At 45.5% G+C, this 12,248-nt stretch overlaps 1 protein-coding gene across 5 annotated transcripts in view; it reads left to right on the top strand.

Moving 5' to 3' along the window:
* Fhod3 (formin homology 2 domain containing 3) overlaps positions 1 to 12,248 on the top strand; it is a 412,222-nt gene that overhangs the window by 171,763 nt on the left and 228,211 nt on the right. For all 5 annotated transcript variants that reach the window (XM_038330720.1, XM_038330721.1, XM_038330722.1 and 2 more), the window contains exon 5: positions 5,211 to 5,316. In XM_038330720.1, the coding sequence (XP_038186648.1) occupies positions 5,211 to 5,316 (106 nt within the window). The remainder of the gene's footprint in view (positions 1 to 5,210; positions 5,317 to 12,248) is intronic.

Genomic DNA, 12,248 nt, shown 5'->3' on the forward strand with positions numbered 1-12,248 from the left:
CCTTTTTTATCTTTTAAAAGATTTCTTTGTAAATGGTAATTTTAGCCAGAGTGAGTTTCTCTCTGTTAATAGGGATTAGGTAAAAAGGTGGGGCAAAAAAATCCAACTCGCGCACACATTCTTACCTTCTTTAAAACTAGCTCTTTTTCTGGAATGGGATCCTGCTCTTGCTTCTTCTAGTAATGGGATCCCTTTCCTGGGGGACATTTCTGAAGGCGTGTCCTCTTTTCTCCCACAGCCTGAGTTTGCTGTTCAAGGCATGGTTCCTCTGTCATGTTATAATAAACCTGTATCCTCTTATCACGTGAAGGATGGTAGGGAACTATCAGATAATGCTAAGGTTCTTCCCCAGAGCTCTCAGAAGCAAGTTGAAAGTTGCTCAGTGGTTGTCCAGAGTCAGGACAATACACATCAGGAAGGATGGTAACTGAAATGGATCCAGACACACCAAGAAAGTTTGAACTGATGGACACATTCACAAGGACACTAAACACTAACGATGATAGAACATGAATAGGTAGTGAATGCTGGTGGACTGGCTACTCGGAAAAGGGCAAATTTCTAGAACCTCAAATTCTTCTTGCCTTTTCATATTGAACTTTAAGGTCAAAAGAAGTCTCCTTTAAAAAAGGGAATCTTTGTAGAAAGGTTCTAGGTAATAAGGAACAACAGAATGCCACTGTTTTGTGCCCCCTAACGAATTCGTTAATAAATTAATAACACAATAAAATTTGCTAACATGACAGAAACAAGGTACCATCTGACATTAGGTACCTCCTGATAGAAATATAAAGTATGATGTGGTCAAACCAAAAAAAAAAAATCAACCCTGGATTCAGACATGAATCCAACAACGAATAATTGAAGACACAGGCACACATTGAACATCAATTTAGGTAAATGATCTGCCAAATCCAGACTGTGGGCTACTTTAAAAGATGACTGACTTTCTTCAGCGTGTAAGTTAATGAGGGCAGGGACATTATCTTTTATTGATTAGTTAATAGAGGTGTCTGAGGTTTAGATTCATATAAATGAATTACCATATGTGGCTCTTACTTGGATCTTGGTCCTGGTTTGAGCTCTGTGGTTGTCATAAAACACTCTGACCAGAAGTAACTTATGCAGGGAAAGGGTTTGTTCAGCTTACACCTCCAGGTCATAGTCAGTCACTGAAGGAAGTCAGGACTGGAACTTAAGGCAGGAACCTAGGTGGGAACCATGGAGGAATGCCGTTTACTGGTTTGATCTCTGGTTCATGTTAATCTAGCTTTCTTGTATAACTGGGACATAGCTACCTAGGGATGGTGCTGCCCACAGTGGACTGGGCCTTCCCATATCAATCACCAATTAAGGCCATCTATTATAGACATGGCCATTGGTCAGTTTGGTCTGGGAATTCCTTGAATGAGGTTCCCTCTTTCCAGGGAACTCTAAGTTGTGTGTCAAACTGACAATACCTAGCCAAGACATCTTGTATAAATAGTGATGAAAAAGTTGGAAATTTGGACACTGACTGGTTGTCTGATATATAATCAGATATATAGTCTTTTTTATAATAAAATATTTCTTCGTGCCGGGTGGTGGTGGCATACACCTTTAATCCCAGCACTCGGGAGGCAGAGGCAGGTGGATTTCTGTGAGTTCGAGGCCAGCCTGGTCAACAAGAGCTAGTTCCAGGACAGGCTCCAAAGCTACAGCAAAACCTTGTCTTAAAAAAGAAAAGGAAAAAAAAAGAAATATTGTTTCTTACGAATACCTATTCTTAAAGTTTCTAGAGTTGGAAGCTACACAGAAATAACGTATTAGCTGATATGCAGTCTGAGAATTGCTTCAGGTTATGTAGCAGGAGAAGACAGAATGATGGATAAAGCAAGGTTGTTGTGAATTCATTCACACCTGTGTATGCAAGACTATTTTACATACAGCGGGATTCTCCTAAATTAAAAAGTTAGAAAGAAAACCAAATACACTTTTTTAGACTTGTTCTATAGTCTTTGAACCAATGTATTTCTTGGCGTGCATCTCTTGAGGTTTTCCTATTGATTCATGGAATGGTTTTTGAATAGGCCGGTGCTGTGTAGACAAGGACAGTGCTGGCAAGCATGAGTTTTGAGTCTGGGTAACTGGATCTGACAGGCAGCATGCTGGGTAAGGCTTAGGTAGATGCCTTGCATAATTTTGGATCCACATCTTCATCATCTTGCGCCTTCTAAACATGGAGTTTCTTTTAGAAACTCGGACTTTAAGAGCTTAAAAAATAGAGACATTGGTTATTTGTATTGAGTTAGTTATTCTTTGACTAATAAGCGTTTGCAATAACAACAATAACACCCAAGACAAAACAAATTCCAGGGCTGATAAGATGTCTGGTGGGGGGAGGGGCGCTTAAGGGTACCTGCTGCCAAGCTTGAAACTTTGAATTAGATCCCAAATACTCAGGTGACAGCAGGGAGAGTCACACGCTGCCCAGTCACCTCCACCTGCAAGTTGTGTCATCTGCTCCAAAACACCTGATTCTACATGTGCGCACACACATACACAAAGGAAATGTAAACAAAAGTTAATTAAGAAAAATTAATTCACAAGTCAGTGAATAGCTGCTATAGAAAATTCTGGAAGTAGAAGTACTCTTTTATCAGCTAGTGAGGATGTTTTAATTTCATAATAGCCTGAAGCCAGTGTCTTTAAGAACCGCGCATTAGTGCCTATGTATTTCGGGATATGTATTTAAAATCAAGGACACTGCCAACTTGGAAGACTTTCTCCGCCTTTATTACCCACGAGCATCCCCTTCCTCGATGCTCTATCTGCACATGGGTCCGTGCATTTTCGCCAAGGGTCTGGGTTATTCTCACGAACGCCGTCTCGCCTGTCCAGTGCTTTTTTTCCGAGTGCCTTTGCCAGACGCTCGGTTCTCTGGTATATTAATATTAGTGATTAGCTTGAGTGGTTTCTTGAGAGCTTGTTCGCACTTTTTCACCATGAAGTCATGTGTGAATCTAGTTTTAGTTAAAGCAATAAACATTTGTTAACGTGCTTGGAAAACCCTCCTGACTAGACATGAGCTCATCTGCATGTCCAGTTTGCACATAAGCTGCTGGAAAAGGGGACGGAGGAGGGAGAAGGCTTTTTTTTTTTAATATATATCCCTTATACCTACCAGTGTAAAGTAATTTTCCAAAGACTCATGATACTGTCCCATTTTCTCTTTCTTCCCCAGCCATGATTATCTCAAAGTCTGCGTCCACACAGCTGTCTTTCATTACGTTCAGCCCTGCTCCCCCTGCCCCCTAGCTGGCGCTGACCCTGCCTCTCACTGCTTCACTTCCCAGGGACCTGTACTGTGTCTGCCCACATTTAGCTCCCATCCATATAATTGAAAAATGTCATATAATAAAGAAAGGGGCTGATTGCATGTTGAGACGGGAGAATCGTGCCAGCTCACCTATTTTCTCTCTTGCTGATAAACCCTGGTTGCCGCTACTGCTGCCGTCCTCTACCATGCCGTTGTTTTCCTGTATTCCCACTGCTGGGGTTTGTTTGTGAAGTTTCTGCTCTGTTGTTCTAATGAAGGATGGATGGTCCAGCTGTCTCCTACCTGCGTTGGAGACTAGGCAATGGGTAACCTGGGGTTGGGGGGATCTCCCCCATCTCAGTGGAAGAAAGCAGCAATGGAAACATCTGTTTCACAGGGCTCCCCAGAATTTGGTTTCACAGCAACTGCCCAGGTTGAGGGCTGGCCAGACATAGTCCAGCGGGCCTGGCCAAGTGTGTTTTGTTTCCCCGTCTTCCTGCCCTCTTGAGTCCCAGACTATGTGTTGTATGAGATAGTGTTTCTTGAGCAGCCTGCCCATTTGGGAATTGAAGCAGAGTCTAGGTCTCATTTTAGCAATTCCGATCCACTGTTTCTGCATAGTATCCTGCTTCCTTGTCCTTCCAATGCTCCCCAGGTGGTCCTAACGTGAAGGTGAGGGTGGGTGCTTCTTAGAACCTCCATCTTACCAGGAAGGAAGGAAGGGAGGAAGGGAAAGAGGGAGGAAGAGAGGGAGGGAGGGAGGAAGGGAAGGAAGGAGAGAGGAAGGGAGAGAGAGAGGGAGGGAGGGAGGGAGGGAGCGAGGGAGGGAGAGAGGGAGGGAGGGAAGCAAGCAAGCTTTGATACTCACAGCCCCAGCTCTGCCCACTGCAGCTCCCTCTCCCTCAGGTAGGGGTATGGCTAGGCACTTTGCTCATCTTACAAGTTCCTGTGGGGCTCTCAGATGGACTTCCAAGTGTCCCTTGCTTAGTGTGTCTGGACAGCTCTCTGAGCACCAGTAACTTGGCAGTCATCCGCTTCGATGTCCTGCTCACCAAGGCGGCCCTTTGGAAGGATGGCTGGCAGCTGCAGGTGACCGGCTGCTTCTCTGCTCTGACTGCTTCCCTGTGCCGCCAGCCATGCTAGGCAAAAGATGAGAGGAGAGGCTTCTTTAGGTTGACAGGGAACATTTACAAGCCTCTTGTTGAAACTGCCATCTCTAGGCTATCTGCTGGGACAAGAGTGTGTTTTTCTTGACAGGCTGCACAGTCACAGGACGTTTCCTGTAGTAAAAAGCCGTGGAAGCTTCATGTGGCCAGCACCCTGGGTCCTGTGGGGGCACGAGGCCTGGGGATCTCGAAGAACGAAAGCAGAGCACTGTAAAGCTTCTGGGCACGCAAGCGATTCATTTGCCGTGTCTTTATTAGATTGCCCAGAAGGCAGTAATTGGTCTTTGGCAAATGCCAGTGTGAAGACTGGTTGTAAAATTCCTTTGGCAAGAGTTAGATGCTCACTCATGTGTGCGAGCTTTCTTTCTCTCCTTCTCCCTCCCCCACTCCCTCTCCCTCCCTATTTCTCCTTCCTTACCTCTTTCTCTTTCAAAAAAAAAAAACCTTACAAAAATAAAATTGAAAACAAAACAAGACAAAAATCCAGAGGTAGGGAAGATATGGGAGGAGATGGGAAAGTGGTGGCAGTGGGGGGTGGGGAGATGAATGGACAAAAAAATTTAAATAAAAAAATTAAAGAGTTAGATGTGCCATTTGAATAGAGCAATATTTCCTTAGGGGTCATTTATTTCAAAAATTCCTACAAAGTTTGAACAATGAAACTTAGATATAAGGTAGACACGGACCTATTTGAATTGTGGTTTTTTTTAAAGGTCTTTTCATTTCTTTTTTTTCCTTCCTGCCAGGATGACAAGGATTTGGTGCATGAATTTGTCATGGCTGAAGGTCTGACGTGTTTGATCAAGGTGGGAGCCGAGGCGGACCAGAACTATCAGAACTACATCCTGAGAGGTGAGTCCTAAGTGGCCATGCCAAAGCTGCCCCGCTGTGCAGAGGCCAGGGCCTCCCTCCGGAGCTCACAGGCTGGGAGCTTCGCACGAAGTCTGGGCTAAGGCAGGAAAGACTCGTGGCGTTTTCGTCAGTTTGTCAGCCCCTAGGAGTAAGTAGCTAGTGTCAGGGCTGACTTAGTCTCTTCTAGGTTGCTAAGAAAAAAGAATGGGTGATTCACGTTTTAAAATAAACCCCCTTGCTTTGGTGAGAAGGGACACACACTATTTGGGCTCAGATAGAATTCTTCATTTTAGATCAAAGCTACCCAAAACTGAAACCTGATTTATTTCTAGGAGAAAATCATTCCTGTGTTTTTCCTTCTTTAAACATGAGCTCCATGTCACAGTGCACATCCCTCGCCACGCCTTCCTGTTTCTGATGAAGAGGCCACAGGTGGCCTGGGAACTTGCGTTGTAAGGAATGATTCTAATAGCTACCTTATCATTTCGTGGGCTAACTGGTCTATGGGTGGCTTTAGAGCACAGCTTCCTTTTGCTAGTCAGAGTTAATGATCTCTTATGATGGTGGCGATTTATGCCCCTCTGCTAAAATATCTGTTTTCTCCCAAACCTGTGCCAGTAGGCAGGGCAGAAATGATTATATTTACCTTCGAAGGAGACATTTAATGTAAGGTTTTTGCTTTATTTCATATTATCTCCATTTTATTGAAAATAAATTGAAAACAGTTGAAAATAATTAAAACTCAAAGAACCCAGTGCTTGTTTTTAAGGAAGTCACTTTCCCTGAGCATGGTCGAGCAGAGACTCTGCCTAGGCACTGGCCCAGGCCAGAATGGTTCTGGGTTTTTCTGTCCCTTCCGTGTGAGTAAGTGTGATCCTGCAAACTGTATGCTGACATTCATTAAAAACAAAAAGCCACAGACATCTTTTAGTTTTCCCTCATATGAAGGGAAAGGCACACGAGATGTGTGATAATATCAGCTGCCCGTGGTTAGAGCCGACTGGCAGCTGGGCCATGTGCCCTGAAAATGCCCCTTATGTCCCATGTTGTCATCTAGTTTATGCTAGTCAAGCTTTCCTTCCTCGTCTGGTGCTACTAAAAAAAAAACCCACACAACCAAAGGCACAGGGAAATCTCCCCTGGGTCACTGGGTACACTTTGAGTGTTCATCATTGGGGCTTTCTTGATAAATGCCATGTGTGTAGGACAGGGTGCCTTCCTTAACCTCGCTCTTTGCTCTGTGGTGTGCTGTTGACTATGTCAGTGTGGGTGGCAGGTTGGCTCCTGTCACTTTCCATCTTTCCTTGGGCTTGTAACAGATTTGAGTCAGATGTCAGGAAGGATGCCTGACTGTCAAGATGCATGATTTCTGTCCTTCGTATAATTAAATCATTTACATGGAGATTGTGATGGTGCGTGTAGACACACAGATGTCAAACTCATGCTGCGTTATAGCCAAAGGGGGGCAGCCATGTGTCAGAAGAGTCAGGTCCTGCCTGCATCCTTGTTCTTGTGTCTCTGTGCATACTTAGACTAGGTGGCAGCAGAGAAATGGGGTGGGAAGAAGTGTACTTCTACTGGTTTATCTTCCCCCCACTCGTAAGTTAGGAACTTAGAAGTTGGATGACACAGGAAATATACACCGAAATGTCTCATTATGAATAACGAGTCCAAACTGACTCTATGGATGTTACTGTTTCAAGTATTTACCAGTTAGCATTACAAAAAAAAAGAGCCTAACATATAAGGAAAGCTATGTGGAACTAACATAACCATCCATATTTTTTTATTCATCTGTCCCTCTTCTGGGAGCATATATGTGTGATTCTTATGTGTAAACATCTATTCCCATGTCATTTAAGTTTGGGTGAGGAACATGGCTTTCAGCTATAGTTGGGCCAATTTATCAGAACAGATAAGAATTTTATCAAACCCACACCCCACTGATAAATGGATCACATGATCACCTGTTGCTGCAAGGGAGGCAGAGAAAGTGGGTGATTAGCTTCTTGGATTTAACAGAGAAGGAGCTGGATAGAAAGTCTGGCTTTGGGCCTGAAGGCTACTAGATATGGCCATGTGGAGGGTGTTAGGAAGAGGAAACTTGGTGTGACTGGGAAGAGCTCCTCTAGGAAGCAGCAGTGAGTGCCACCCCATTGCTAGCCTTGGGGTCGCCCAGAGAATCTTTGTACAGTGTGCAGGTGGAGCTCAAGGCCCCAGTGTGGAGGATGGCAAAGTCTGCCTGCCAGGTGGTGTTGACATCAGGAGCTCCATGTAGGCTCTCTGCCATGCTGATGTTCATCATGAATCTCTGAGTGGTTTGTTATTTTACAGTGTTCTGATCTGGACCAGAAAGATGCTAAGGGCAATGTACTGAATGTTAGCATGTGAGAATACCCACTCATGACCCACATTAATGTGTGAGAATGCCCACTCATGACCCATGTTAGCATGTGAGAATGCCCATTCGTGACCCACATTAATGTGTGAGAATTCCCACTCATGACCTATGTTAGTGTGTGAGAATGCCCACTTATGACCCATGTTATCATGTGAGAATTCCCACTCATAACCCATGTTAGCGTGTGAGAATTCCCACTCATGACCTATGTTAGTGTGTGGGAATAACCAGTCATGACCCACATTAACATGTAAGAATTCCCACTCATGACCCATGTTAGTGTGTGAGAATGTCCACTCAGGACCCAGACAGATCTGGAAGGCAACTGATGCTTCACTGTCTTGTAGACAATGCCAGTATTTAAGTCCCTACAGTCGGCGCACTTGTGAGATATGAGGAGGTCTAGTACTCCATCCCCACCGCCAGCGTCAGTCCTTCCTGTTTTTCCTTCCACTGGTGTCCATTTATTGGAGACCAGAGACTTGCCATGCATTCCCTGGAAAGAGAGTAGTTTCCTATGACACTCAAGTCTCTTCCCTGCTTCCTGTTTTCCACAGAAGGGGGTGTCTTCTTTGCCTGCCTCATGTCCAGCGAGGCTCCAGAGATTTGCCCTCAGCAGGGCTCCGTATTCACCCAGTAGCACGCTGTGATGCATGTGCCAGGAACTGTACCTTCTGGGAGCATGGAAATGACAGATTTCTTGGGGTGTGACTTTTTTGTTTTTATACAAGGAAGCTATCGCTTTTCTAACCCACGTGTTGAGTCACTCCTCTGTGTCTTCAACAAAATTCTGTGAACACTTGTTTCGACATGGCAGTCTGCTGCCAGCAGTCAGCAGACATTCACAGTCAAGAATAACCTTCCAGTTGCTTCTGTTTGCCCAGCCCTGTTTTAACCTATTACACTGGACTGGGGATGGAGGAGGGGCAGATGAAGATCAAAGGAAAGATCCCTGCTTGAGTTTTATGGTTCCGTTATTGCTTTCTGGTGAGAGCATAGCAGGCCACCTGGGGCAGTCAGAGCACCCAGGGGTTGGGTCTGACAGCAGCGGGAGTGGGGGCTGTGGTCTTCACTGTGGTTCTGAGGGCGGGAACAGATGAAGTAAAATAAGAAAGCCTGTAGGTGTGATGGTTAGTCTTTACTCTGAGTGTGAATGGGTTTAGAATCACCTAGGAAACATGCCTCTGGAGCTTTCCCCGAGGAGAGAAGCCCCACTCTGACTGGATGGCACTGTCCTACGGGCTGGGGTCCTAGACGGGTCTTGTGCATGGTGATTTCAGCTGTGGGACACTGTTGCAGGAGTGGTAGAAGGTGACAGGCTCTTTAGGAAGGCTTCCAAACCAGGCCTAACAACATTTAGGAAACAACACTGCAGACGGTAAGGTGGCTCCAGAACAGTGTATCATGTGTGAAGTTTCCTCTGCAGTCACTCAAGAGCTCAGCTTGATTAGGCCCCCCTGGCCCCGTGGTCCTGAAGGAGTAGATGTGAAGGCAGCACTTGTCTGGATTGCTTCTAGAGCACTCTAGTTACCCATGAAGGAACTTGAAGTGATCATTTCCACTCAGCCCCATTGGCTGGTGGTGGTGGTGGTGGTTGTGGTGGTGGTGGTGGTGGTGGTGGTGGTGTGTGTGTGCGCGTGTGTGCGTGTGTACATTTATGTGCACACATGGGCATGCAGTTTAAGCTTTTTATGTTTTCCCTGCATGTGTCTGTGTGCCACGTGTGTACCTGGTGCCCTCAGAAGCCAGAAGAGTGTGTTGAAGCCTTTGAAACTGGAGTGATAAATGTTTGTGAGTCACCATGTGGGTGCTGGGAATTGAGCCTGGGTCCTCCAAAAGGGCAGCAAGTGCTCTTAACCGCTGAGCCATCTCTCTAGCCGCATGCCTGAGTTGTTTTTACATAGAGGCCCAGGCACTGGTTCCGTTCCATTGAGTGCCTAATGACTGGGAGGTAAAGACAGGTTTGGGATTCAGGCAGCCAAGCTCTCCCCACAAATGTGAGCAGGCTGCCGAGAAGAGGGTCTTAGCTGCGCAACATGGAGAAATAATATTTATCTGAGTTATTATTCTTGGATGGTTATAGCTAATGATCTACAGTTTTTCAGGATAGCCAGTATTTAATATAAATGTACCATGGAATTTTATACCTCACAATTATGCTTATGGAAGGAGAACCTAGAGTGGTCTATTCCTGGGAACTTCAACTTTCCACAAACATTACCCAGCCTTTGCCGTGGGCTGCATGCCACACCAGGCCCCGTGGCTGAGAGGATGAAGCCGAGATCGAACCCTGCCCTAAAGCAGATGCCCAGCACATTTTAGATACTGTAGTCCATGTCTAGAAACTGCACATACATGATAGACTGCAGGAGAAAAAGAAGAAGATGTGTGAAAGCCACAGGCCAGCTGTATGATCTGGCAGCTCTCCAAGAGAAGCCGCCTTGACTGGCAGGTTTCATGCAGAGGATTTTTTTTCCCAGGGTGGGGTCTCACTGTGCAGCTCTGGTGGGTCTGGAACTTACTAGGCACAGCAGGTTGGCCTCACACTCACAGAGCTCCACCTGCCTTTGTTTCCTGAGTGCCGGATTCAGGAATGCCGCACCACACCTGGCTCATAGGAAGAAGTATGATGTGGTCGTTCTACCGAAAGCAAATCTTGATTGGTCATGAACACAAATACCAGAGGCCTTATCAGAGCTGTGTTATAAACTCATGTAGTTCAGTCCTTTCATCCTACAAGAAAAATTCAGATATTTTTACCCCCAGAGTATGTTTAAAGAAATGTTGTCCACACCGTCAGCATTTCCAAATGCAGAGATTTCGCAATGGCTGAATTTAAAAAAATGTGGTTTATATATGCAATGGATTCAGCCATAAGGAAAAATAAAATGGTGTCATTTGTAGTAGACTAGATGGGAGTTGAAGATTGTTCTGTTATATGCAAGTAAGGTAGACACAGATTAATGTCATGCACTTTTTCTCATATATAGCATCTAGAAGTCTATGGCTGCATGTGTGTATGCGCATGTGTACACACATATATTTATGTATATGACATGGAATGGAAGGGAGACAGTGGGAGGGGAAAAGTTCTAAGAGGAGGTAAGAGAAAGAAACAGAGTAATGGGGAGAAAGACAATAGACTGCGTGTCTTCTTTCGTGTGCAGAACCCAGATGCAATTGATTCTCTTGGAGAATTGGATGTGGCTGGATTTTTGTCAGCATCTACAACAGCAGAAGCAGAAATCCCTGAGCAGAGAGGATCAGTGCTGGCAATGATGGCTACATGCAGAGGCACTGAAACCCACGTGAACATTCTCTAGCCCAGAAGTATACCTAAGCGTATATCTTAGTGCTTAGATCAGAGAAGGCAAACAGAAAGTGGGGTTCAGATGTCAGAGGAGTGGGGAGAAGGGCCACCAAAGTGGCCGTCAGGTGAAGACATGGAAGTAGAGGTGTATTGCTGCTTAGTTTCTGAGCCACGGTGAGGCTGTGATTCCCGATTTTCCATTGGCTAGCGGGCTTGACTCCTCCTCTTCCCCTGCCCCCGTCATCCAGATCACTTTGCTGGGCAGGTTTTCCGTGCCTGGTCTAGACTTCAGAGACATCATGGTGGCTGCATCCTCATCCTGGTATGGATGATATTACTGTACACTTGTGTCCTGTGGTGCCACCTGCCCCATGTAAACTGAGGCTGGTGTCCAAGATGGATTTCTTCCTTGCTTGATGTCACTCTTCTTGCTGAGTGGGTGTGGTATGGAGGGAGACAAACTGAGTGTTTGTGGAGGCAAGTCGGGCCCGCAGATCATTTCTATTTAGCCTAGTATCTTTAAATTAAAAAAAAATGTGGACATTGATAAATTAGATTTGGTATGAAACACTAAGTTCAAGCTGGTGTTGGGCCGTCAGTGTTGCATGGCCAGTTAGAGAAGGAAGTGGCCGTTCCCTGTCACCCAGGCATGTGACTCTGCCTTCTCTGCCCTGGCTTCTGTATGATCTGCCACTCCTGGAGCTATTCCACTTCATTTTGCTGCCTCTTTGCCCTGCGTGTGTTTACATTTGAGACCGCTGACTAATGACATCATAATCTGTGAAGTGAGCATTCCTGTCTAAAGTAGACGAGCCCAGCTCTATTACAGGAGTTATGATGTCATTTCTGCTTCTTGCACTTGATTCTCAAGTGCAGGGTGCAGCTTCCCCCACTTCTCAGCACGCTGGTGTGCCTCTTCCTCACCAAGGCCTGCCATGAATCCGCAAGAGCAGAAGGCTGTCACTCAAAAAGAACAGCAGCTTACAGTCAGAACAGCGCAGCATGGGAAATAGAGAGGGAGGGCAGAGAGCCACTGAGGGACCTGGGTGTATTGACAGGAGCTTCTGTTTGGAAACTGGCTATATTGGATGAGCCTGAATTGGCTAACAAGCTTTCATCTCAATTCTAAATCTTCTGCCCTCCACCCTGCACAATTTTTTCTTGTTGATCAAGTGTTGTCTAAGATGAGAGTGTCAGCAGTGTGCATGTGACATAAAGCTG

The sequence above is a fragment of the Arvicola amphibius genome, chromosome 5 (genome assembly GCF_903992535.2).
Source record: "Arvicola amphibius chromosome 5, mArvAmp1.2, whole genome shotgun sequence".
NCBI classification, from domain to species: domain Eukaryota; kingdom Metazoa; phylum Chordata; class Mammalia; order Rodentia; family Cricetidae; genus Arvicola; species Arvicola amphibius.